This window comes from Typopeltis vanoorti, chromosome 16 (genome assembly GCF_054136105.1).
Source record: "Typopeltis vanoorti isolate ZY-2024b chromosome 16, IOZ_Tvanoo_1.0, whole genome shotgun sequence".
Lineage (NCBI taxonomy): Eukaryota > Metazoa > Arthropoda > Arachnida > Uropygi > Thelyphonidae > Typopeltis > Typopeltis vanoorti.
In genome coordinates this window covers 41,942,048-41,965,440 of record NC_143564.1, presented here as the reverse complement: position 1 = coordinate 41,965,440, position 23,393 = coordinate 41,942,048, and the positions used below count along the sequence as shown (strand labels likewise).

The following is a 23,393-nucleotide window of genomic DNA, read 5'->3' as shown; positions in this document are numbered from 1 at the left end:
GGAAATCGAACTTGCAGAAGAATTGGAAAGTACTACGTGGGCATAATTGGCATTACTAAGACAAAAACAGGTGAGATCTTACTAAATAAATAAGTATAGGATGTTATTTTCAAGCAATAGTAATCAAGGAAAGCAAGGAGGACCGATAGCATTCAACACCAAACATGAAGACAAACTTAAAAATGGGGACATGGACAATGTAACTTATCTGTGCCTATGGTCCCACAGAAGCTTCTTCTGGAGAAATTTTTTGAGCCATTAGAACAGGCAGCTGACAATGAAAAAAGTGGTCCTTATTGGAGATCCAAATAGCAGAGTAGGAAATGAATCCTACCAGACATAAAGGAACATATAGCAAAATTTGGAGAAAAGGGCAAAGCTAATAATAATGGTATTTATTAGATTTCTGCTCAATACACAGGCTAGTCATTACTAACAACATGTTCCAACATAAAGATGTGCACAAATTCATGTGGAGAGAAGACACAAGAAATAAGAAAAGTGTCATTGTTAATAGTGATGCTTCTTCATGCTGGTTCAAGAGTGTACAGAGGATTTGAAATTGGAAGTGATCATTACTTACAGTGGCGGATTACCCATTAAGGCAATGTGGCACATGCCTAGGGGCCTCAAGATTTGGGGGGGGGGGCAAAGCCAAGACATTTTCCATAGTGTTTTAAAATAGATTAATGTTTTCAGTAAACATCATAAAAATCTTGATTATTTGAAGTGAAAGTTTTTTCAAAACAATTATTATGTTTTAATACATATTTTGAACAGCGCTCACTATCTACGCTTTAAATAATGCCGCAATACCAATGTCGGCACTAGTTGACAAGCTTCGTATTTTGAACAGTGCGCGCTGTATGTTGGCACACGGTGCTGTTGACAGCTTTGAGGTGTTAAATTGTGTCGTTATTTTAAATATGTTATCAAATGTCTTTAATTATATCTTGTCTACTGTGCCTTTGTAAAAACTATAGTTATATCATTTAAACCTTTCTTCTTAACCTTTACTATACTTCTGACTTATGGCCACAAATAATAAAGCTCACATGTGTAAAACTTTCAGAACAAAGAAATCGCCTCTGGCTGGAGCCAATCTCTTTGTCTGACCCACTGGTGTTTATTCTCAACTGAATTTGGAAAATTTATTTAGTTTCTAGCTGCGCCACCAAATTCGTGGGTGGGAGGTGAATCTCCCTCCAAAGAATAACTCACAGTAAACCACACGGAACTTTTCTTTCTTAATTCTAAGTAAATTTATCAATTTAAATTTCCTGTTATGCAATCATGACAATATCTAATTTTAAGGCTCACACAGATTCGAATTAACGAGTAGCGCATTGGAAATAGAAATCAGGCAAGTTATTAAACAAGAAACAATTTATTTAACATCGATGAAATGTACAATGGGTCAATTTAAAGTACTAAGTAAATTAGCTTCTATGCTTCAAATTACAACTAATGACTACGTTTACAATTTAGTTCCTCTTAATTCTATTAAGACAACTTGTCTATAATTTTCTCTCATTAAACTTGGTTATACTCACATTAATCTTATATAACATTCTGCAGACTTAGGCAATAGCTATAACATAAAATACATGCTGTTTCACTTGAAATTTTTGCCGGACCTTCTCTCACATATAACAAAATATCTCAGCTATCAGCATGAGGACTAAAGTCCTCAAGTATCACTATAAGACAAGTCCCTTAATTAAATCACTGTCACAATCTTCTTATTTCTAGCTAAACAAAGGAAAAATCTTACTTTAACAGAAGTCTGTACCTCTCTGAATGATCCTTGGAATCTCCTGTTCCCGTTTGACTTTAGTATTGAACTGGGGTACCTTTTTCTGGAGCTTGTGAGATCCTTCTCAATTATCAGCGGACATCAGGAACTTGGCAGCATGGAAAATCGGCATCTAATTTCTTCTAAAACAGCTTATCTTAGTTGCGTCGGTCCCTCGGCATTTTTCTATCTGGAACACAGGTCTCCGATGGCGATCACAAATGATCTCCGACGATATTAGCAAAACTCCGCTGCCGTAGTGTACATTGTAACTTCAGGTCGGAACCCCAGGTGACCTCGAAACTCCTTGCTGACCCGAGAACGAGAATGCACACTGGATTGACTCGAACTCGTACTCCAAGAAAAAAAAGGCAAGACAAGACCCCCATTTCGACATAGCGAACTGCTATTTATACGGTCCCGATGACCTTCGTTTTGGCTTACTTCATCGTCCATCCACTGGGTACCGTAATTTTCTGCACCCGACACCCACGTCTATCGGTGCAATTAGATGGGAGACCCCCCCCCCGTGTAATATCGCGCTGCACGTGTACAGTAGCCTCAGGTCATGACTTAATCTTCTTAATCCTGTCTGGAATTTTTTGTTCACTATGGCATACTTACACAATACAATCTCCTTTGTTCTTACACAAAACTATTGATAATACATTATTCATAATTCAAAAAAAAAAACATTATTTCTGTTACAATTACACCAACTTTATTCATTGATATACAAGTATTTTAGCAGGATTTAGTATACTTGTAAAATCTGAATAAAAGATATTATATTATTAAAATCCCTTTTATTCAAGATTTAACAGAGGTCACGAAAACTGATTGCATTGCTGAGATAGGAAGTTTCACCTGGTTGCTCCTTAACTTCATTTGTTATTGAATTGTATAAGAGTGAGGTGTTTGTTTCAAAAATAACTTTTTAGTATGACTTTTTTTTTTTGAGTGTAGTGCAAATAAAAAAACACTGTAAAAGAAAAACTGATAAAAAAATTTTTTTAAAAAAATTTTATTATTTATCATCCATTAACAGGCAGAAAAATCCAAAGTTCAAAAAATTCAAAAGTACAAAATTTCATTTATTTGACACCTAACTTGTACTTTTTTTTATTATTATTACTTTTTTGGGAGGCCCCAACTATCCTTAATCTGCCACTAATTACTTATTGCTAATCAGGATAAAAATGGATACTGCATTGAAAAGAACAGTATATAATAAAAAGATTAAAGTTAACCATCTTTTACTTTTAAACTTGATATACAAACATTCTTGAAGAAAATTTGAATCACTTGGAAATCAAACCTTGGATTCTCAGTGGCAAACTCTGAAGAAGACAGTGATTGATTCAGCTAGGGAGGTTTGTGATGAAGTTCTCTGTAAAGATAGAAAAATATGACCCCCATGGTGGACACAAGAAGTTAAAGAAGCAGTTTTGGAAAAGAAGAAAGCATACTGAAAGTTCCTAGCAAATAAATCAGCAGATGTCCTAAAAGAATACAGAGAAAAATGTAAGAGTGTTAAGTTGTGTGTAAAAGTAGCTAAACAAAAGTCACGGGAAGACTTTGGTAAGAATATAGAAAATAAATATCAGGAAGGCGGCAAAATGTTCTGCCATTGAAGAAGCTTAGAAATGGAGGAAAGAGTACTGTAAAAGGAATCAAAGATGATAAAGGTGACATGAAAACTGAAGATAAGGATATCCTAGATGTCTGGAGTAATTACTTTGAAAGGCTGTTAAATGAAGCAAGCAGTTACTAGAAAGTTTTCAAGAGGAATCCAAAGAGAACTACATATCAATTCTTTAGATAGAAAAAGCCATCAAAAACTTGAAAAGGAAATACAGCTGGAGTAGATGATATTTGACCAGAAATGCTAGTATGGAGGTATAAAATTTTTGCAGTGGTTAAACTGCATAATTCAGAGGGCCTGGTCAGTAAGTCGAATAGAGCTCTTATTAGTTCCCATCTATAAAAAGGGAATATGACTGGATATGAGAATTATAGAAGAATTTCTCTACTAAGTGTTCAGGTAAGATTTGTGGAAAAGAAACTTGGAGAATAGAAAAAATCTTCAGTCCAAAAAGAGGTTGTCAAGATCAGATTTTCATTTTATGACAAACATTTGAGAAATCATGGGAATATGACAATGATCTCTACTTTAAGTTAATACGGGAATTACTATCCCCCTTATTTTACAGCCGGGTACGAAACTCGGAGATCAAAATCTAAGAGTTTCATGCCGAAGAACTATTGGCCAGTCCAAGCGTAAGTCATCACTTGGGTAGGGCAACTCGGAGCAAAGGTGGAGCAAGCTCCATCACTATCTTTAATATTTTCTCATAATGTAAAATGCAGCTCCTAGTAGACGTATTACTGTTTTACATTATGAGGAGAGGTCACTACCCAGGCCGGTTTCGACCCTTATTGAGGTCTCATCAGTGAGTAGGTAGACCTGGAATATCAAGGTTAAGTGAACTGAACTTACATATATCCCTACTAACGAATTGCCAGACCGATGTACTCATATATTATTATTACTACGATAAAGAGCCAAGAGGCTATTTTTTCCGGCGACATAAATTAAGTTAAGGGGGATAGTAAATCCTGTATTATTTTACAGCCGGGTACGAAACTCGGAGATTGAAATCTAAGAGTTTCATGCCGAAGAGCTATCGGCGAGTCCAAGCGTAAGTCATCACTTGGGTAGTACAACGCTAGGGCAACTCGGAGCAAAGGTGGAGCAAGCTTTGTCACTATCCTTAATATTTTCTCATAATGTAAAACGCAGCTCCTAGGAGATGTATTGCTGTTTTACATTATGAGGAGAGGTCACTACCCAGACCGGTTTCGACCCTTATTGAGGTCTCATCAGTGACTTACGCTTGGACTCGCTGATAGTTCTACGGCATGAAACTCTTAGATTTCGATCTCCGAGTTTGTTTCGTACCCAGCTGTAAAAATAATACTGGATTTACTATCCCCCTTAACTTAATTTATGTTGCCGGAAAAAATAGCCTCTTGGCTCTTTATCGTAGTAATAATAATATATGAGTACACCGGTCTGGCAATTCGTTAGTAGCGGTATATGTAAGTTCAGTTCACAGAAAAAGTAGCCTCTTGGCTCTTTATCATAGTAATAATAATAGATGAGTACACCGGTCTGGCAATTCGTTAGTAGGGGTAGGGGTATATGTAAGTTCGGTTCACTTAAACCTTGATATTCCAGGTCTACCTACTCACTGATGAGACCTCAATAAGGGTCGAATAACCAGTCTGGGTAGTGACCTCTCCTTATAATGCAAAACAGTAATACATCTCCTAGGAGCTGCGTTTTACATTCTGAGAAAATATTAAGGATAGTGATGGATCTTGCTCCACCTTTGCTCCGAGTTGTCCTAGTGTTGTACTACCCAAGTGGTGACTTATGCTTGGACTCGGCATGAAACTCTTAGATTTTGATCTCCGAGTTTCGTACCCAGCTGTAAAATAATACGGGATTTACTATCCCCATTAACTTAATTTATGTCACCGAAAAAAAATAGCCTCTTGGCTCTTTATCAATCTCTAATTTATTTTTTGAAATCTGGACAAGACATATAACAAGGCACCCAGTAAATGGAGTGTGATGCAGAGCAGTGCATAGTCTATATTTAAGCTGTAAGTCAGCAGTTAGAATTGAAGTAAATACAGGAAGATGATTTGATGTAAAATCAACAATAAGACAATGATGCATATTATGAAAGAAAGTGGCATTAAACCTGAAATTAGAATTACAGGTATCAAACTTAGCTCTTTGCTTTATGCAGATGATGATGATGTATTTCTAAACACATCTAGTGGAATTCTCCAGGATTGTCTAACTAAATTGAATAACAGCTGTAACAAATTTGGCATGAAAATCAGCATTGAAAAGAATAAAACTATGAAAATAGACAGAAATATTGAACACATCAAGTGCATTCTGTATGGAGAGCTTATAGAACAAGTAAATATTTCAGCCATTTATTCAGTTTTTAGTGAAGATAGCATTTTAAATTTGGAAATAGGCAACAGAATAAGAAAAGAAAAGCTGGTATGGTGGATAGCCAGAATAAATTCCCATGGAATTAGGGTGAAATTAGCCAAACATCAATATAGCAGTATACAAACCAGTGATCAAACCGGTATTAAGTTAATGGATCTGAGAGTTGGGTTAGAAATAAAGCAATTGAATAAAGATTGGGTTTCATAAATATGTGGATTCTGAGAAAAAATTTGGAGAGTGAACAGATGGCACCAAAGGCAGAATCGTATTAAAAATAAAGATATTAGAAAGGAACTTGACATTGTTAGCATTCAAGAATGTGGAAGCAGAGCAAATCTAAGATGGTGTGTCCACTTAACTAGAATGGGTAAGGAAAGGTTAGCAAAATAGGTGTTTGATGCCAAGATGCTAGGAAAGAGACCTACACTGGAAGACCAAAGTCTAGGCAGATTGATTAAATCAGAAGTGCCTTAGAAGCACAAAATGTGCTATATAACAATATTGGAGCACTGACAAGTAATAGACTCATTTTAAGGAAAATTGTTGATAGGAGATTAATAATAATGTAAACTTAATCATGTAATGCTGTCAGAGTAGCTTGAACAGCTGTTGAGTGTACATATCAGGAAATTGATGATTAAATGTTTAATCATGATATGTGTAATTTGTGTATCTACTTGCTTAGCTGGCCAAGTGAATAACCTACTTTCCAGCAAACAGTATAGGTTTGAATTTCACTGTTGCATGGATGTTTGCAAAAGTCTTTAGACAGTAGACAATTTTTGTAACCTGTTGTGAGATACCACTGTGCTTATTGCAAGCCTGAAGTAACTTGAAAATGTACCATATTTAGTCTTTAGAGCAGAGGTCCTGAATTGTCTAACTTTTTAGCCCAATCACATACTAATGTGCTATAGGCTTATTATCTTTCATGAGTGGGATTCACATTAAAAAAAAAAAAAAAATTCATGCACATGTGTGGTGTGTATGTTATAAAATGAGCTATACCAAAGTTTTGCAGTAGCTACACTGCATAATTCAGAATGCCTGGTCAGAAAGTTGAATTCCAGATGATTGGAGTGGAGTTCTCATAGTTCCCATCTATAAAAAGGGTAATAAAGCTGAACAAAGTGTGAAAATTGCAGAGGAATTTCTCTAGCAAGTGTTACAGGTAAGATGTTTTTCTTCCACAAAACTGTGGAAGAACAAACTGGGTTCAAGCCAAATAGAGGTTGTCAAGATCACAATTTCACTTTAAGACAAATTACTTGGGGAATTTAACAAGAATCTATAATTAAGTTTTGTAGATCTGGAAAAGACATAGACATACAACAAGGTGCCTAGAGAAAAGTATTTTAAAACACTGCAATTATATGGGGGGGGGGGTCAATTTAACATCATACAAAGCAATACATAGTCTATATTTAAGGTGTAAGTCAGCAGTTAGAATTGAAGCAAATACAGCAAGATAGTTTAATATTTAAAAATTAGATGTAAGACAAGAATGCTCATTGTATTCACTCTTATTTGTTATTTATATGTGTCACATTATGAAAGAAAGTAGCATTAAACCTGATATTAGAATATGAGATCTAACTTAGCTTTATGCTAATAGTGTTGTACTCCTAAACACATCATCTGATGCAGGTCTCCAGGATTCTCTAACTAAATTGCATAACAGCAATAAAAAGACCAAAACTATGAAAATGGGCAGGAACATACAAAACTTCAGCTTCATTCTCAATGGAGAACCTATAGAATGAGTAAAATATTTCATCTATTTAGGCACAGTTTTTACTGAAGATGGCAAATTAAATTTGGAAATAAACGACAAAATAAGCAAAGCTGGTATGATATAGAGCAAACTGAATATATTTATATGGAATAAGAGAGAAATTAGCAAAAACACAAAACTAGCAGTATACAAGACAGTGTTCAAACCAGTTTTAAATTATGGATCTGAGAATTGGGTTAAAAATAAAGTACTTGATCAAAGACTAGAGATCACTGGTATGAGAGTTCTGAGAAAAATTAGGAGAATGAACCAATGGCAGAATCATATTGAAAACAAAGACATTAGGAGGGAACTTGACATTGTTTGCATTCAAGAGTCTGTGAGTAGAACTAATTTAAGGTGGTACTCACTTAAACAGAATGGAACAGGAAAACACAACTGGTGTTTGATATCAAGATGGCAGGAAAATTATGGTCTAGCTTTAGTGATTCAGTCAGAAGTACAGTGCTTTAGAACAGTGCTTCCCAAACTGTGGGCTGCGTCCCCCTTGGGGGCCATAAATTTTTTTGAGGGGGCCATGAAATAATGAAAACAAATTTAAAATGTTTTAAGACTAAGTAGATTTTTTTTAATCTTAAAAGAAACATGTTTCTTTTTTGTTCTTTTTTATATTTTTTGGAAACAATCACACATTGCTGTTGGTTCGCAAATTTTGCTTCTTGCGTATTTCGGCGCTTAATAAATATTAGTAAATATATTGCTTATTCATATAAGTTTCATTTCAAAGGTATTGATAAGAAACACAAAAAAGATTACAAATGCAAAATCTTGAATATAAATACAATAAATATTATAATAATATATGTCTATATTGCGATTTTTTTTTTTTTTTTTTTGATGGGGGCCACGAAATATTTTAATTTTTCCAAAGGGGGCCTTGGCATCCATAAGTTTGGGAAGCACTGCTTTAGAAGAACAGAATCTTAAATACAACAATATTGGAATGCTGACAAGTAATAGACTAATTTGAAGGAAAATTGTTCACAGGAGATTAATAATAAAGTAAACTAATGTAGTGCTGTCATAGTAGCCTGAACACCACTTGAGGGTTCATATTAGGAAATTGATGATGATAATTATTGTATTAGCAATTGAGATAATGTTAAATTACCATTAGTACACTTGGTAGTGATGTGTACTTGTTCTCTAAATATAAAGATTTCACACAGATTCTTGCACTTGAGCAGCAAATAAGAGAAAATTAGAAAGTAATTTATCTTTTATATCCTTTCAAAACTTAATGCTAAAAACAAAAGAAGTTCTTTTGAGTTGACCTGATATCAAGAACTTCTTATGTAGATTACTGTAGGAAATATAAGACTGATTTCACTCCAAATTCTGCTTTGGCAAAAGTTTATTTTATTTGAACATTGAATTAACTTATATATAGTTGGTTTTATATGCTTATATATATACTGCTACTTTCACATAAAACCTCAATTTAGTTTGATGTTTTTGCTTTCAGAGGGAAGGGCAACTTCTTGACGCCCTTCCTTTATTTTCGTTTTTTGATTCTGAGATGTCATTCAAAAAGGAATCCGTATACCAGGTATGATTTTTTTTTTCTTCTCGTAGAATAATTATGTAAAATGTTAGATGATTTTGTAATTGAAGCATATTTTGCTCTGGTTTGATCAAGAATGACTCATAGTGAATTGACATCTATAAAAACACACACCTCACATGTTTAAAAAAAAAAAGCACTGAGAAAGTAGGAAGTTTATTGGAATTTAAAAATTGCTATTTTGCTGACGTTACCACTAATAAAAATGCCAGAAACTGAGAAAGCTGTAAATTTTCCACTTTCTAATGAGATTATGCATTTTTTCCAACTGGTAGGAAGGTAAGGGTAGCTAAAGTGCAGTATAAGCAGCAGTTAGCTAATGTGGCTAAAAGAAATCCTAGGGAGTTTATACAGTCTGTGTCCAGTAGAAGTAAGAATGGTTATGGGAGGAGGATAATGGTAGAATGATAAACACTGAGGAGGATATAGCAGAGATGTTTCCACTGCTCTCAAGTTCTGCATTTATGTTACATTCAAAAGGATGACATACTGTAGTGAAATGGGCAATTCACTACAGTATGTCATCCTTTTGAATGTAACATAAATGCAGAATTTGAGAGCAGTGGAAATGGGGGAGGAACCAACCACTTGATGATTGAGCAGGAGGTATATGAGGAATTGAGTAGACTTGATGGTATCTTGCTTGAAGAATTATTCCAGTAGTTAACAGCTTTAACTTACCTTTTTTAACATGAGTCTTAGATTGGCCAAGTTCCAAAGGAGTGGAAAGAGGGCAAAATTGTTCTACTTCATAAAGAGGATGATAAGACTAATCAAATTGTAGGACAGTCTGCTTGTCTAGAGTTGGTCAAGGTGTTAGAGAGTTAGTGAGGACAAGGATTCAGCACTGAGTTGACAGCAGCAGAATTCTCTTTAATGGACATCATGGGTTTGCTAAAGGAAAGTCTTTAACAATCTATTTACTTATTATAACAAGGTGACAAATACATTGGACAAGGTAGGGGATGCATGTACAGTAGTATATTTAGATTTTGCAAAGGCTTTTGATAAATTTCCACTTGACAAGCTAGTAGTTAAATTGGAACAGATGGGAGTAGATTAGTGCATTGAATTGGAGACTGGCTGTCTGATGTCAGCAGGCTGTGTATTGGTCAGTGATATCCAAGAAGAGAAAGTCACTAGTGGTGTTCCCCAGGGTCTGTTTTCGGGTAATTATTGCTTAATGATTGGAAGGGGACCTAAAATGGTGCTTTCTATACAATTGTGTGCAGATGATGCAAAGTTGGGGAAAGGTTATGAGAAGCAGAGCAGATGTATGGGCGAAATGTGGGTGTGTCAATTTAATGTAGCAAAGTGCCAGGTTTTAAAATTCGGGAAGCAAAGATGGGATGAAGAATATAGGATTGGTCGGGTGATATCTTAGAGGAGGTGAAGGAGATGAAAGATCTGGGGGGGGGGGGGGGGAGACAATGGTGGATAGAGACTAAATTTCTTGGACATTTCAATAAAATTGCGAGGACAACACAGAAAATTATGGTAATGATGTGGAGAACACTGACATATAGAAGTAAGATAATATAAATTACACGATAACTACAGTAATTAACTTTAATGAAATAAAGGTACAAATATTTCATACTGAAATTGACAGTACATCATCAGTGTAGACAACAAGCAGTTCAAAGGAAAGGAATACAAAGTACATAACAGTTGGTGGATTACCAATTAAAAACTGTTGCCATGTGCAAGAAATTAATATTAATAAAATATTATTAAATAATTCTTAAAAACTATTTCTTTGATGGTTACATAAGATGAGAATCTCCCAAACTTTGGAGAGAGAGACAATCATTTTGATTCAGATTTGGCCAATGTAAAAGGGCCTAACATGGTTACAACCCTAATCAAATCCATCAGATAATTGACTCCTATGTTCTAAGACCGCTGGGTTCCAATCCTTTATGTTTCTGGCATCTCAGAACCGATTGGCAGAATTTTGTAGAAGTATCATTCATTCCCGCATATTTTCCTATTAACAAAATTTCTCACCTGTTGCCATGTACAAAAGACAAACTGGCACCTCTATCATTAGCTGGCGTTTACCAGATACCATGTGAATGTAATTTAACATACTGTGGACAAACAGGACGTTCTGTGGAAAAAAGAATTTTCCACAGAATCATCTCTCTCCCAAAACAGAGAGAGATTGTCTCTCTCTCTCCCAAAAGTTTGGGAGATTCTTATCTTATGTAACCATCAAAGAAATAGTTTTTAAGAATTATTTAATAATATTTTATTAATATTAATTTCTAGCATGCGCCAACAGTTTTTAATTGGTAATCCACTGACTGTTATGTACTTTGTATTCCATTACTTTGAACTACTTGTTGTCTACACCAGTGCTTCCCAAACTTATGGATGCCAAGGCCCCTATTGGAAAAAAAAAAAAAAAATCGTAATACAGGCATATATTATTATTGTATTTATATTCACGATTTTGCATTTGTAATCTTTTTTTATGCTTCTTATCAATACCTTTGAAATGAAACTTATATGAATAAGCATATATTTACTAATATTCATTAAGCACCAAAATACGCAGGAAGCAAAATTTGTGAACCAACACCAACGTGTGATTTTTCCATTAAAATATAAAAAAGAACAAAAAAATAATAATAAATAAAAATTAAATACATTTCTTTTAAGATTAAAAAAAATCTACTTAGTCTTAAAAGATTTTAAATTTGTTTTCATTATTTCATGGCTCCCCTCAACAAAACTTACGGCCCACAGTTTGGGAAGTGCTGGTCTACACTGATGATGTACTGTTAATTTCAGTATGAAATATTTGTACCTTTATTTCATCAAAGTTAATTACTGTGGTTATTGTGTAATTATTTATAGTTATGCTACAGGTACCTTTAAAGATAGAAGTAAGGATGTTATAATTCCACTGTACAAGGCTTTGATCAGACTGCATATAGATTACTGCACAGTTTTGGTTGCCTGGGTTTTCAAAATGATGATGAGTTGTTGGAGAAGGTTCAGAGATGATTGACTAAGTCAGTTTCTGGTCTCTGGAATGTGGAAGATGAGGACAGATTTTGAGAATATAAATTACAGAGCCTAGTGGATAGAAGGGAGAGGAAACACGATCAAGATATCTCAGGAAGCATTATAAAGAAAGTGTGAGCAGGGAGCCGAGGACTAGATTTTTTGCATGAAGAGTGGTGGGTGATTGGAATGCATTGCCTGAAAGTGTGGTGAGTGCATTTAAGTCAAGTTAAGTCAAGGTATGATGAGCTGTGCATATGAGTGTGGGACTTCCCAAGATGATTCTCTTGACTATATGCAGGTCTGAATAATAATCGACCTGTTTGCATTATTGAAGTAGAACATATCAGCCTTGTAAGCCGAGTGATTGCATTAAAATGAATATATAAGTGATTCAAAAGTCAGTATATTATTATCAAAATCCAACCTCCATGGAGTCGGATCATCATGGGAGATACACACTATCACACACACACAAAGCTCACCAACTGTGCCTTAAACTGATTCAATGTGTCTACATTCAGAACACAGTCGGGCAATGCATTTCACTCATCAACCACTCTCCATGCAGAGAACCTGCATCTCACTCTGTGTGTAATCTCCTTATAGTTTCCAGATGGCCTCTTGTTCTACCTCCCCTTTCCAATTTTATGAAAAATCTCCACGTCCATCAGATAACAATCCCTGACTAACTTATACGTCTCAATTACATCCTCCTCCTATTCACGAGGCTTTGAAATTTACATTCTTTCAATCTGTCTTCATATTCAACATTCCAAAGATCACCGACTACCTTTGTGAATCTTCTCTGGATGCTTTCTATCACATGCTCATCACCTTGAAAATCTGGTGACCAAATCTGTACACAATAATCCATATGAGGCCTGATCAAGGCCTCATGTAATGCCATCATAACCTCTTTATTTCTGCATGTCAGGGTCCTTTGCATCATTGCCATTATCTGATGTGGTCTCTGAACTTCAGGTCCTTGTCCATCACCAATCCCAGATCTCTCATCTCCTCTACCTCCTTTAAAGTTTCCCCAAATGTATACTTTGCATGACACCGTTGCTTACCAGATTATAAACCTTACACTTTGCAAAATTTAACTGATAGTTCCACTTACCTGCCCATTCAAGTCCTCCTCTAAGGCAATAACATCTGCTTGTTTGTGCATTGTTCTCCCCAATTTTGCATCACCTGCATATCACCAGTTAAACCATCCTAATATTACAAATTGAACAACAATGGTCCCAATACAGATCCCTGCAGCACACCACTGACTCTTCTATACTGCACCCTCCTTTCTGACAGCCAGTCACCAATCCAACTCAAAAGTCTGTTCAAGACTTTTCATCCATTCGTTTCAGTTTAACAGCTTGTTGCATGGCAATCTATAAAGCTTTTGCTAATTCTATGTATACCACTGTATATGCATCTCCCTTGTCCAAGACCACCTAACTTACTTATGTACTATAACAAGGTGACCTTGTTATAGTACATAAGTTAGCAAAACATGATCTCCCTTTACCAAACCCATGCTGACAGCCACAGAATACTGCTGCTATCAACCCATTTCTATATCCTACTCCTCACTAATCTCTTGTACCTTCACCATAACTCCAGATATAAGTCTAATTGGTCTATAATTTATAGCCACAGCCTTATTACCTCCTTCATGCAATGGAACAGTTTTACCTTCTTTCCACTTTCTTGGAACCTGTGCCATAGTAAGCCTCATTAAACAGACATGCCAGTGCCACTTCCATTTCCATGGAGCATTCCCTTAAGACACATGTGATATCAATAAATCCTATTGCACTTACTGACATCAAGTTTATTTATTTCCTCATATACCTCACTCACAATTGAGCCATTCCTTCCTATGTCCTCTACACTTGAGTTTCTTATGATTTCACCTGGATGAAACATTCTTATAAAGTGATCACTGAATACCTCGACAATGTCATCTGCAGCAGTTACCATTCTACCATTTTCATCCACTTGCCACATGCCTAAAAAACTAAGGGTTTTTCTTGGCCTGCTTTGCTCATTTCTGTTCATACTGCACTTTTGTTGTCCTTACTGAGTTGGGATCCCATATGTCCCGGTTTTATTACTTCTGTCCCAGCATCCCGAATTTTTTAGAATATAAAAATATTAACATTTCTAATAAGAATAAGTACAAGTCGTAATATTTTTGTGTGCTTTTAAAAATGGATGTTTATAAAACAAAAAGCAGAGACATATTTATTTTGTAGTTCGGTGAATTACCAGAATGTTAGAATTTTGGGAAAACGATTTAGTTCCATACATTTCATTCAGCCGGAGATAAGAATGTCAGAATGAGGGAGACAGTCGCCAAACTGTATGTTTAACTAATCGCAACCATGACATCTATTTCGTTCGTCTGGTTGGCCGTAAATTTTTAGCAATCTTTTGTCTCAAGCTTAGTTCACATAGTGTACGATATCCGACGGTCCGAAATGTTTCTCATTTGTCGACATGTTTTTGAATATTAACGCGCGACGATAGTTCATTTTCTTTCAACCAATGAGAAACATTTCGGACCTTCGGATATTGTACACTATGCAAACTAAGCTTCACGCATCAGGCGCTAAATTGTTTTTATATCACTACAGGGTATGTGATATAACCTAGTTTTGAACTGTTCATTTCGTATTCTTGCATTCTCATATTAATTGTGAATATTGTATTTTTTAAATTAATAAAGTTATACCGTTTGTTACAAAATGCCCAAAAGAAAGTGTAATTTCAATGAAAAATTGAAGGATCTTTTTCCTTTCATTTTCATAACAAAAAGCAGTGATTGTGATGATAGCTCAAGAGTAAAATGTAGCATGTGCCATGCAGAAATTAACATTGGCCACAGAGGTAAGGCAGATATAACTGACCATGCCAATACAAAAAAGCACAAGTCTGCTGTGTCTGCAAAAAGTTCAAGTCTGTATAAATGTTTATGTATAAACATTTGTGTTATCTACATTAATAAATCAAATTCAGATAAATATTTAATTTTTTTATTTAAAAATACATAATGTTAATGAATAAAATTTATTTCTCTTAACCCTTAATTCTACAAAATTTATTGTGTCCGGTTTTTTGTTTTCAAAAAATGGGATCCCTATTACTAAGTCACTCTCCTGGCTTGCTCCTTATACTCTTCATGCACTTGATTATTAACATTATTGGACATCTAACATTGATAGGTCAAAGAATCAGATTGATTACATCCTGGCTCTCCAACGGTGGAAGAGCATCTGGTGTGCAGACTGTGGTACAGACCATCAGCTAGTAAGAGCCAGAGTAAGACTAAGACTTTGAATCCTTCCAAGTCAGGCACATTCCACTAGACTGGATGTCAGAGTAATTTCTAGTGGGTTCACAAAAGAAACATCAACTCAGCTGGATGATTTTTTGGAGACTAGTGAGGAGAACTCACCAGAAATGCACTGGAAAGGAGTCAAGTTATAATACAGGATATAGCCAAGAAGTGTCTTGGTCCAAGAGATCCATGGATATCAATGTAGGATCTAATCGAAAGAAGGCAGTTGGAAAAATAATGAGACGCAGGAACTGAAGATTATAAGAGAAGTCAGAAGAACCATCAGGTATGAAAAGGAAAAGTTCATCATCAAATTCCTGACATTTACCCTCAAGGGGTGTATAGGATAGTACTACATGGAAAATTTAATCATTACTAACTTCCTATCTACAATTTTCCTCCAAATCAATCTGTTACCTGTCAAGACATTAACAGATCTTATACTTTTGTTTTCTAAGGCACTTTTTACCGAATCAATCCACCTATAATCTTGGTCTTCCTCTGGGTCTTTTTCTTGCCAACCTGGCAGAGAACATTTGTTTTGCTAATCTTTTCTTGCCCATTCTGTTCAAGTGACCATACCACCTGAGATTAGCTCTGCTAACACATTCCTGGATGCCAACAATGTTAAGTTCTTTCCTAATATCCTCGTTTTTTAATATGACATTGCCATTGATGCCCTCTGTTCACTCCCCTAATCATTCTCAGGACTATGTCTGTGGTCTCTAATCTTTGGTCAAGTGTTTTATTTCTGACCCAGCTCTCAGATTCATAAGTTAAAATTGGTTTGACCACTGTCTTGTATATAGCTAATTTAGTGTTTTGGCTAATTTCTCTCTTATTTGATTTAAATTTATTCAGCTAACTTCCTATCATACCAGCTTTGTTGATCTTGTCTATTTCCATATTTAATTTACCATCTTCACTAAAAATCATGCCTAAGTAGCTGAAATGTTTTACTTCTTCTATAATTTCTCCATTCACAATAAGTTCTAAAAAACTAAGGTTTTTCTTGGCCTAATTTGCTAATTTCTGTTCATACTGCACTTTTGTTGTCCTTACTGAGTCACTCTCCTGACTTGCTCCTTATACTCTTCATGCCCCTGATTATTACCATTATTAGACATCTATAACGTCCAATAGAAAACATCAGTTGATATTTTCAATGATTCTGCCTATTTTAATTGTCTTTGTCTTGTTATTGCTGACCTTCATGCCATGTCTATTACAACAGTTATTCAATTTAGTCAGGGAATCTTGCAGGCTTGTACCAGATTTATTTAGAAGTATAACATCATCCACATAAAGCATTTTTGATATCAGATTATATTTTGATAATAAATTTTGATATCAGATTTAATACCACTTTCCTTCATAATGTGATCCATATAGATAATGAATAACAGAGGGGATAATGTACATCTTTGTCTGACACCAGATTTAACTTAAAGACCATCTTCCTGTGCTTCCTTCAACTCTAACTACTGACGCTTATAACTCAAATAAGACTAAATATTGCTTGATATAATGCCCCACTGACACCATACGACTGTAGCGTTTTGAATAGCTTCTCTCTTGGCACCTTGTCATATGCTTTTTCCAGATCAACAAAACTTAAATAACAGATCTTTCTTATATTCTCAACTATTTGTCATAAAGTGAAGATCTGATCCTGACAGCCTCTATTTGGCCTGAATCCAGCTTGTTCTTTACCAAGCTTCTCTTCCACAATCCTTCTCAACCGTTTCTCAAGTATACTGGTATAAATCTTACCAGGAATACTCAGTAGGGAAATACTTCTGTAATTCTCACATTGTTTTATTTCCCTTTTTATATATGGGTACTATGAGAGCTCTACTCCAATCATCTGAAATTTGTCACTCTGTCCAGGCTCTCTGAACTATGCAGTGCAGCCACTGTAAGACTTTTATACATCCATACTTGAGCATTTCTGGTTGAATATCATCTACTCCATCTGCCTTTCCACATTTCATCAGTGTGCTGTCATCACTGCTAGTTTCATTTAGCAATTTTTCAAAGTAATTACTCTATATGTCAAGGATAGTTTTTTCTTCAGTTTTCATGTCACCTTTATCATCTCTAATTCCTTTTACAGCACTCTTTCCTCATTTCTGAGCTTCTTCAACAACATCCAGAATATCTTGCCACCTTCTTGATATTTATTTTCTATGTTCTTGTCAAAGGCCTCCCATGACTTTTGTTTAGCTAGTTTTACACAGTGTTTTGCTTTCTTACATTTGTCTCTGTCTTCTCTAAGAGCACAAGCTGACTTATTTGCCAGGACAGGAACTTTTGATATGCTTTCTTCTTTTCTTTGACTTCCTGTGTCCACCAAAGAGTTCTGATTTTTCTATCCTTGTATCTATCCTTCTATCCTCACCACATGCCTCTCTGGCTGAATCAATCATTGTTTTCTTCAGAGCTTGCCACTGAATCTCCAAGGTTTGATTCCTGTTCTCAAACTCTTTCATTTCTTCTTGAATAATGTTTATATATTTCAGTCTACAGTTCACATCGGAGAGCTGCTCAACTTTTATACGCTTTAAAACTTTCTTACATGTTCTTCTTTTTAATATGAAATTCAATTTTATCCTGCTTAAGACTAAATGGTCATCACTTCCAATTTCAAATCCTCTGTACACTCTGGTGTCTTGCACCAAAAACATCACTATTGATAATAACATAGTCGATGAGACTTTTATTATTCCTTGCCTCTTCTCTCCATGTGAATTTGTGCACATTTTTATATTGGAACATTGTGTTAGTAATAACCAGTCCATGTTCTGAGCAGAAATCCAACATGTATATGCCATTATTATTAGCTTTGCTCTTTTCTCCAAATTTTCCCAAATATTTTTGTACGTCTAACAATCAAACAAAGACCAATTTTTCATTCTGTCAGTTGCTTTCTCTAAAGCCTCAAAAAATTCCTCCAATTCTACCTTAGTAGAATCTTCTGTGGGACCATAGTCACATATAAGTCTCATTGTCCAGTTCCCCATTCTGATATTTGCCCACATCACTCTACTTGAAATTACCCATTCAAGAAGATTAGCCTCGTATTTGATACTAATAAATGTGAAGAGATAGAGTTCCAGATGAGGAAGCACAAATTTAAGCCCAAAATGAATGTCATCAAAGACAAGAATGGATCATTACTAACAGAAGAATTGGAAATCAAAAACAGATGGAAAGAATACTCTGAGGAACTGTACAATAGAGTGGATAAAGAAAATATGGAGGAGCCCTCTCACCAGGAAAATTCCGCTTTGGAACGTACTCCACTTAGGCATGAGGTTGAAAGAGCAGCTTAACAGCAGTAAGGTCCCAGATGCAGATATAATCCCAGCAGAGTTAATTAAGGTTATGGGAGATGAAGGCATAAGAGTGTTTCATAGATTGATTACAAGGATATGGGAGACAGGATCATGGCCTATATAGACTGGAAGATGTCAGTTTCATCTTACTAAGAAGAGAGATATGAAGGATTTCAAGAACTATAGAGCTATTAGTTTAATATCTTATGGAAGCAAGATTTTATTAGAGATCATTCTAAATACGATTGCGGCAGAGATGTATGAGGAACAAGTAGGTTTTAGAAAAGGTACGAGTACCAGAGATCAGATCCTTTTCCTTAGACAGATCATAGAAAAGTATAAAGAAGTTAGACTCCATATGGTAATGTGTTTCATAGACTACTCTAAAGCTTTTGACTGTGTTCAGCATGTGAAACTGTGGGAAGTAATGAAAGGAATGGGATTTCCTCAACACACTATCAGGCTGATAGCTAACTTGTACTTTGAGCAAAAAATCCCTGTAACAACAGGTGTTGGATTAACTGATTGGAGTTAGGCAAGGATGTCTACTTTCTCCTCACTTGTTTAGTATCTATGCTGAGTATATTGTGCGTAGCATTGAATGAGCTCAAGACAGGAATTAGGATAGGTGTAAATTAATCAGTAGTCTGAGGTGTGCTGATGATACAGTACCCCTCTGTAATGACAAGGAAGGGCAAGGACATATTCTTGACAAAGTTAACGAGATCAGTAAGAACAGAGGACTTCATCTCAGTCCTAGCAAAAAAAAAAAGATTATGGTTCTCAAAGGAAATACAGACAGGGAAGCTCCTGAGAAATAAGTGTACTTTAATGGAGAAAGAATTGAGGAAGTGAGCAAGTTAGAGTATCTGGGATCCATTATCAATGTGAAGAATTGCTTTTCAGAAGACGTCAGAAGAAGATTAGGGATGGATCTTTCTTTATGGGAATAACCTGAGGATTTTGGATATAGTTGTTTTTCCAACAGCGACTTGTGGTGTTACAGAAGGCTATTGAGGATATCATAAACTGAAAGGCAAACAAATGGATGAGCTAGAAAGGATCAGTAGAACTTTAAGGCTCCTTAAGGATATTGACAGAAGCAAGTTGAAATTCTCTGGGCACATTGAAAGGATGGAAGGAGGACTTCTCAAAACAGTAATAGAAAGTAAAGTTCCAGGAAAAAGAGGAAGGGATAGACTGTCACTGAGATGGGTGGTATGTGTGGAGTTACTGATTTTCAGAGAGTTGAAGCTTCCAGAAAAGCATACAACAGGACCATGTGGTGAAGACTGGTGTGGCACATCAAGCATCTGAGTGACCACATGGCATCTCTTAATGTCAAATGAAATGGTCGATGATTACATCTTGTGCTGTCTCTAAAGTGCCACCACTTTCCAGATTTCATACTTAATCCCCTCATTCATCCATTTTACACCTACCTTATTCTGCCTTTTGACCTTCGGAATACATTGACTGATGCTGTTAAGTATTTCTTTGTCAGTTCCTAAGCAGCATTTATTTCTTTTCCACTTATCTGTCCATTCCATGCTATGTCTGCTAAGCTTGTCACAATCACCAGCCTTGTACTTCCATATACATTCTTTCTTCACAGAAGTCTACACATGGCTAGCTGCAACCCAGGTGATCACCTCATGATCACTCTCACCAACTGGAGGTAAGTGCATAGTCCCTCTCACAATTACATCCTTTGTTGAAAAGATCTAAAACTCTCGATCCTTGCATGCCATCATTTACATGCTCTGAGATAGTTTCTCTCAAGAATTGAAGAAATTTATTTTGCTTATTTCCAAATTCTATACCAACATAATTAAAATCACCCATAATAATCCAACCCCCCCCCCCAGATTCCCTGGTGTATAGCAATGTCTACCTTATGTGGACATAATTCCTCTGCTACCATCAGCAGCACTTTCCCTCCCTTCTTGTCTTTCTATTCTCATAAAAAACACTGTACCATTCCATTTCTATTCCCATTAGGATATCATCTCTTCGTTCAACCATGTTTCACTTAATTCCAATGATTTATGGGACGAATAAACTCATTATGTGAAACCATTTCATTTCCCTTATTTCTGATACTCCTGGCATTTAAACACAGCAGTTCACTTTTAGGTCTATAACTAGTCCTACCCAAACCACTTGCTGGTTGTGATTTGCCCAATCACTTTTATTACTGCTTATCACATATGTCTGCTCAGTCTAAACTACCCCACTCACATCCCAGTCTATTACATTTCTATGCAGATCATTCCTATACATACATTTAGTACTACTCTTCCATTTTTATTCTCTCTTCATCTTTCACACTACTACTGTTTCCATTGCTAAGTATTTCAATCTCTTCAATACCATCCCTCTCTTTTATTTCATCTCTTACTTCTGATCTCTTGCTTGCATCACACACTTCACTTCCATCTAGTAACAGTCTCTCCAGTTCATTCACTCATCTCCATCATGTATAATTCCATCTTTCCTCATATACATGCACAAACTGCACTCCCTTCTCCTCACACAACTCGGCTATCATACCATTCATGATTCTAGCTCTCTGTCTCAACTCATCATCGTTGTACCTCAGCAACACACTGACAACCTTTCCCACTATAGTTTATTTTTTACTCTCCTCAATAACCTCTTGAAATTTGCCCTTATATTCTGATTATGTCCACTTAGTCCCTACAATCAGCATGAATATCTTGCCCATTCTCCCACATGGATAGCAGACCTTATGGGCTCTCTAATTAACCAATCTTCTAACAATGGAATCTCCATACACTGCTAATTTTGAAACATTCATCACCTCTTTTGCACACTTTCATTTGTTTTCATTAAATGTCTAATATTGCTCCTCATTTCATTTTTTATTTTGAATAACTCTTTTTCTCAATTTTGCATTCCAGCAATTTCACAATTGCTACCTCTCGTTCTGCCCACCTTCCATTTCCTCATTTATGTTTCTTATTGTCTAACTGGAATGCAGTTCAGAAACAAATCGAGCAAACCATTAGCGCAATTCCACCCACTCCTAATTGCTATCCAAGATTTATTAAACTAATCAAAACTGCAGCCAAAGCCTCTATTCCTAGAGGCTAAAGAAAACAATACATCCCATGCTGGAGTAGAGAAACTGAGGAACTTTTAGCCAAATATGAAAAAACTGGAAACCCAACTGTGGCTAAGTAGCTCATAGCAACGCTGGATAAAAACATACAGGAAAGATGGATCTCAACCATCCATGAACTCGATTTCGCCACATCTAGCCGGAAAAGCTGGTCACTTCTGAGAAAATTAGGTGGAGCAGAACCAACAACACACAAAACAACAGAGATAACTCCTGATCAAATGGCTAATCATTTATTGAAAACCTCCAAGATACATCCCAGCTCTATCAGAAAAATTACTGTGCAGTCTTCCATCAGACAAATCCTGAAAACGGGCCTTGAGCTTCCTGAACTTGTATACCCTGTATCTCGGAAGAGGCACAGGTAGCCTTAAAACTCACCAAGAATGGCAAGGCTGCAGGAGTGGATGGTATCCTCCCTGAGTTTCTGAAACATCTCGGTCAACAAGGCCAAACATGGCTGGCCACCCTTTTCTCAAAAATTATAATGACTGGTAAACTACCAAATCTGTGGCGGGAAGCCAAAATAATTGCTATGCCCAAACCAGGGAAAAATCCAAATGATGTGAAAAATCTATGACCTATCTCCTTGCTTTGCTCCACCTTTAAGCTCTTTGAAAGAATTCTCCTTAAAAGAATTTCACCGCTCATCGAAAGAGCACTCCTAATTGAACAAGCTGGCTTCAGGCCAGGAAGAAGTTGTTGTGACTTGGCCCTGACAACACAGATTTAAGTAGGCTTCCAAAAGAAACTTAAATCTGGAGCCACTTTCATTGACCTAACATCAGCTTATGACACAGTCTGGATTAGGGGGGCCTCCTCCTAAAGCTAGGAAATATTATAAGGTGCTTAAATATAAAGAGCCAGTAGGCTTCATTTCGGCGATATAAACATTATTTAAATTAAGAGGATATTAAATCCCACAATGTTTTAAAACCGAATAAGAAACTCAAAGATTGGAATCAGAGAGTTTCATGCCGAATATGAGAACTTTACCACCTTTGCTGCGAGTTGCTGGAGTTTATACTATGTACTAGGACTACTTGCATTAGCTCACACTAGTAATCGCCGTTACTTTTATAGTTTATTATACTATATTCAGCATGAAACTCTCTGATTCCAATCTTTGAGTTTCTTATTCGGTTTTAAAACAATGTGGGATTTAATATCTCCTTAATTTAAATAATATTATAAGGTGCAAAAAAATGTTCCAGCTTTTTGAATCCATTCTCTCCAACAGAAAGATCTGGATCCATATTGACAGAAAAAAGAGAAGGCCACAACGGTCTCCCTCAGGGCTCTGTATTATCCCTTTACTTTTTAATTTATTTCCATAATCTACGTGTATGACTTACC

The 23,393-nt window shown here is 35.9% G+C and overlaps 1 protein-coding gene and 1 long non-coding RNA gene across 6 annotated transcripts in view; one reads left to right on the top strand and one right to left on the bottom strand.

The window, feature by feature from the left end:
• LOC150097971 (uncharacterized) overlaps positions 1-23,393 on the bottom strand; it is a 239,864-nt gene that overhangs the window by 13,043 nt on the left and 203,428 nt on the right. The window lies entirely within an intron of this gene.
• LOC150097972 (transmembrane protein 33-like) overlaps positions 1-23,393 on the top strand; it is a 229,437-nt gene that overhangs the window by 192,051 nt on the left and 13,993 nt on the right. For all 5 annotated transcript variants that reach the window (XM_090406442.1, XM_090406441.1, XM_090406444.1 and 2 more), the window contains one exon: positions 9,095-9,178. In XM_090406442.1, the coding sequence (XP_090262568.1) occupies positions 9,095-9,178 (84 nt within the window). The remainder of the gene's footprint in view (positions 1-9,094; positions 9,179-23,393) is intronic.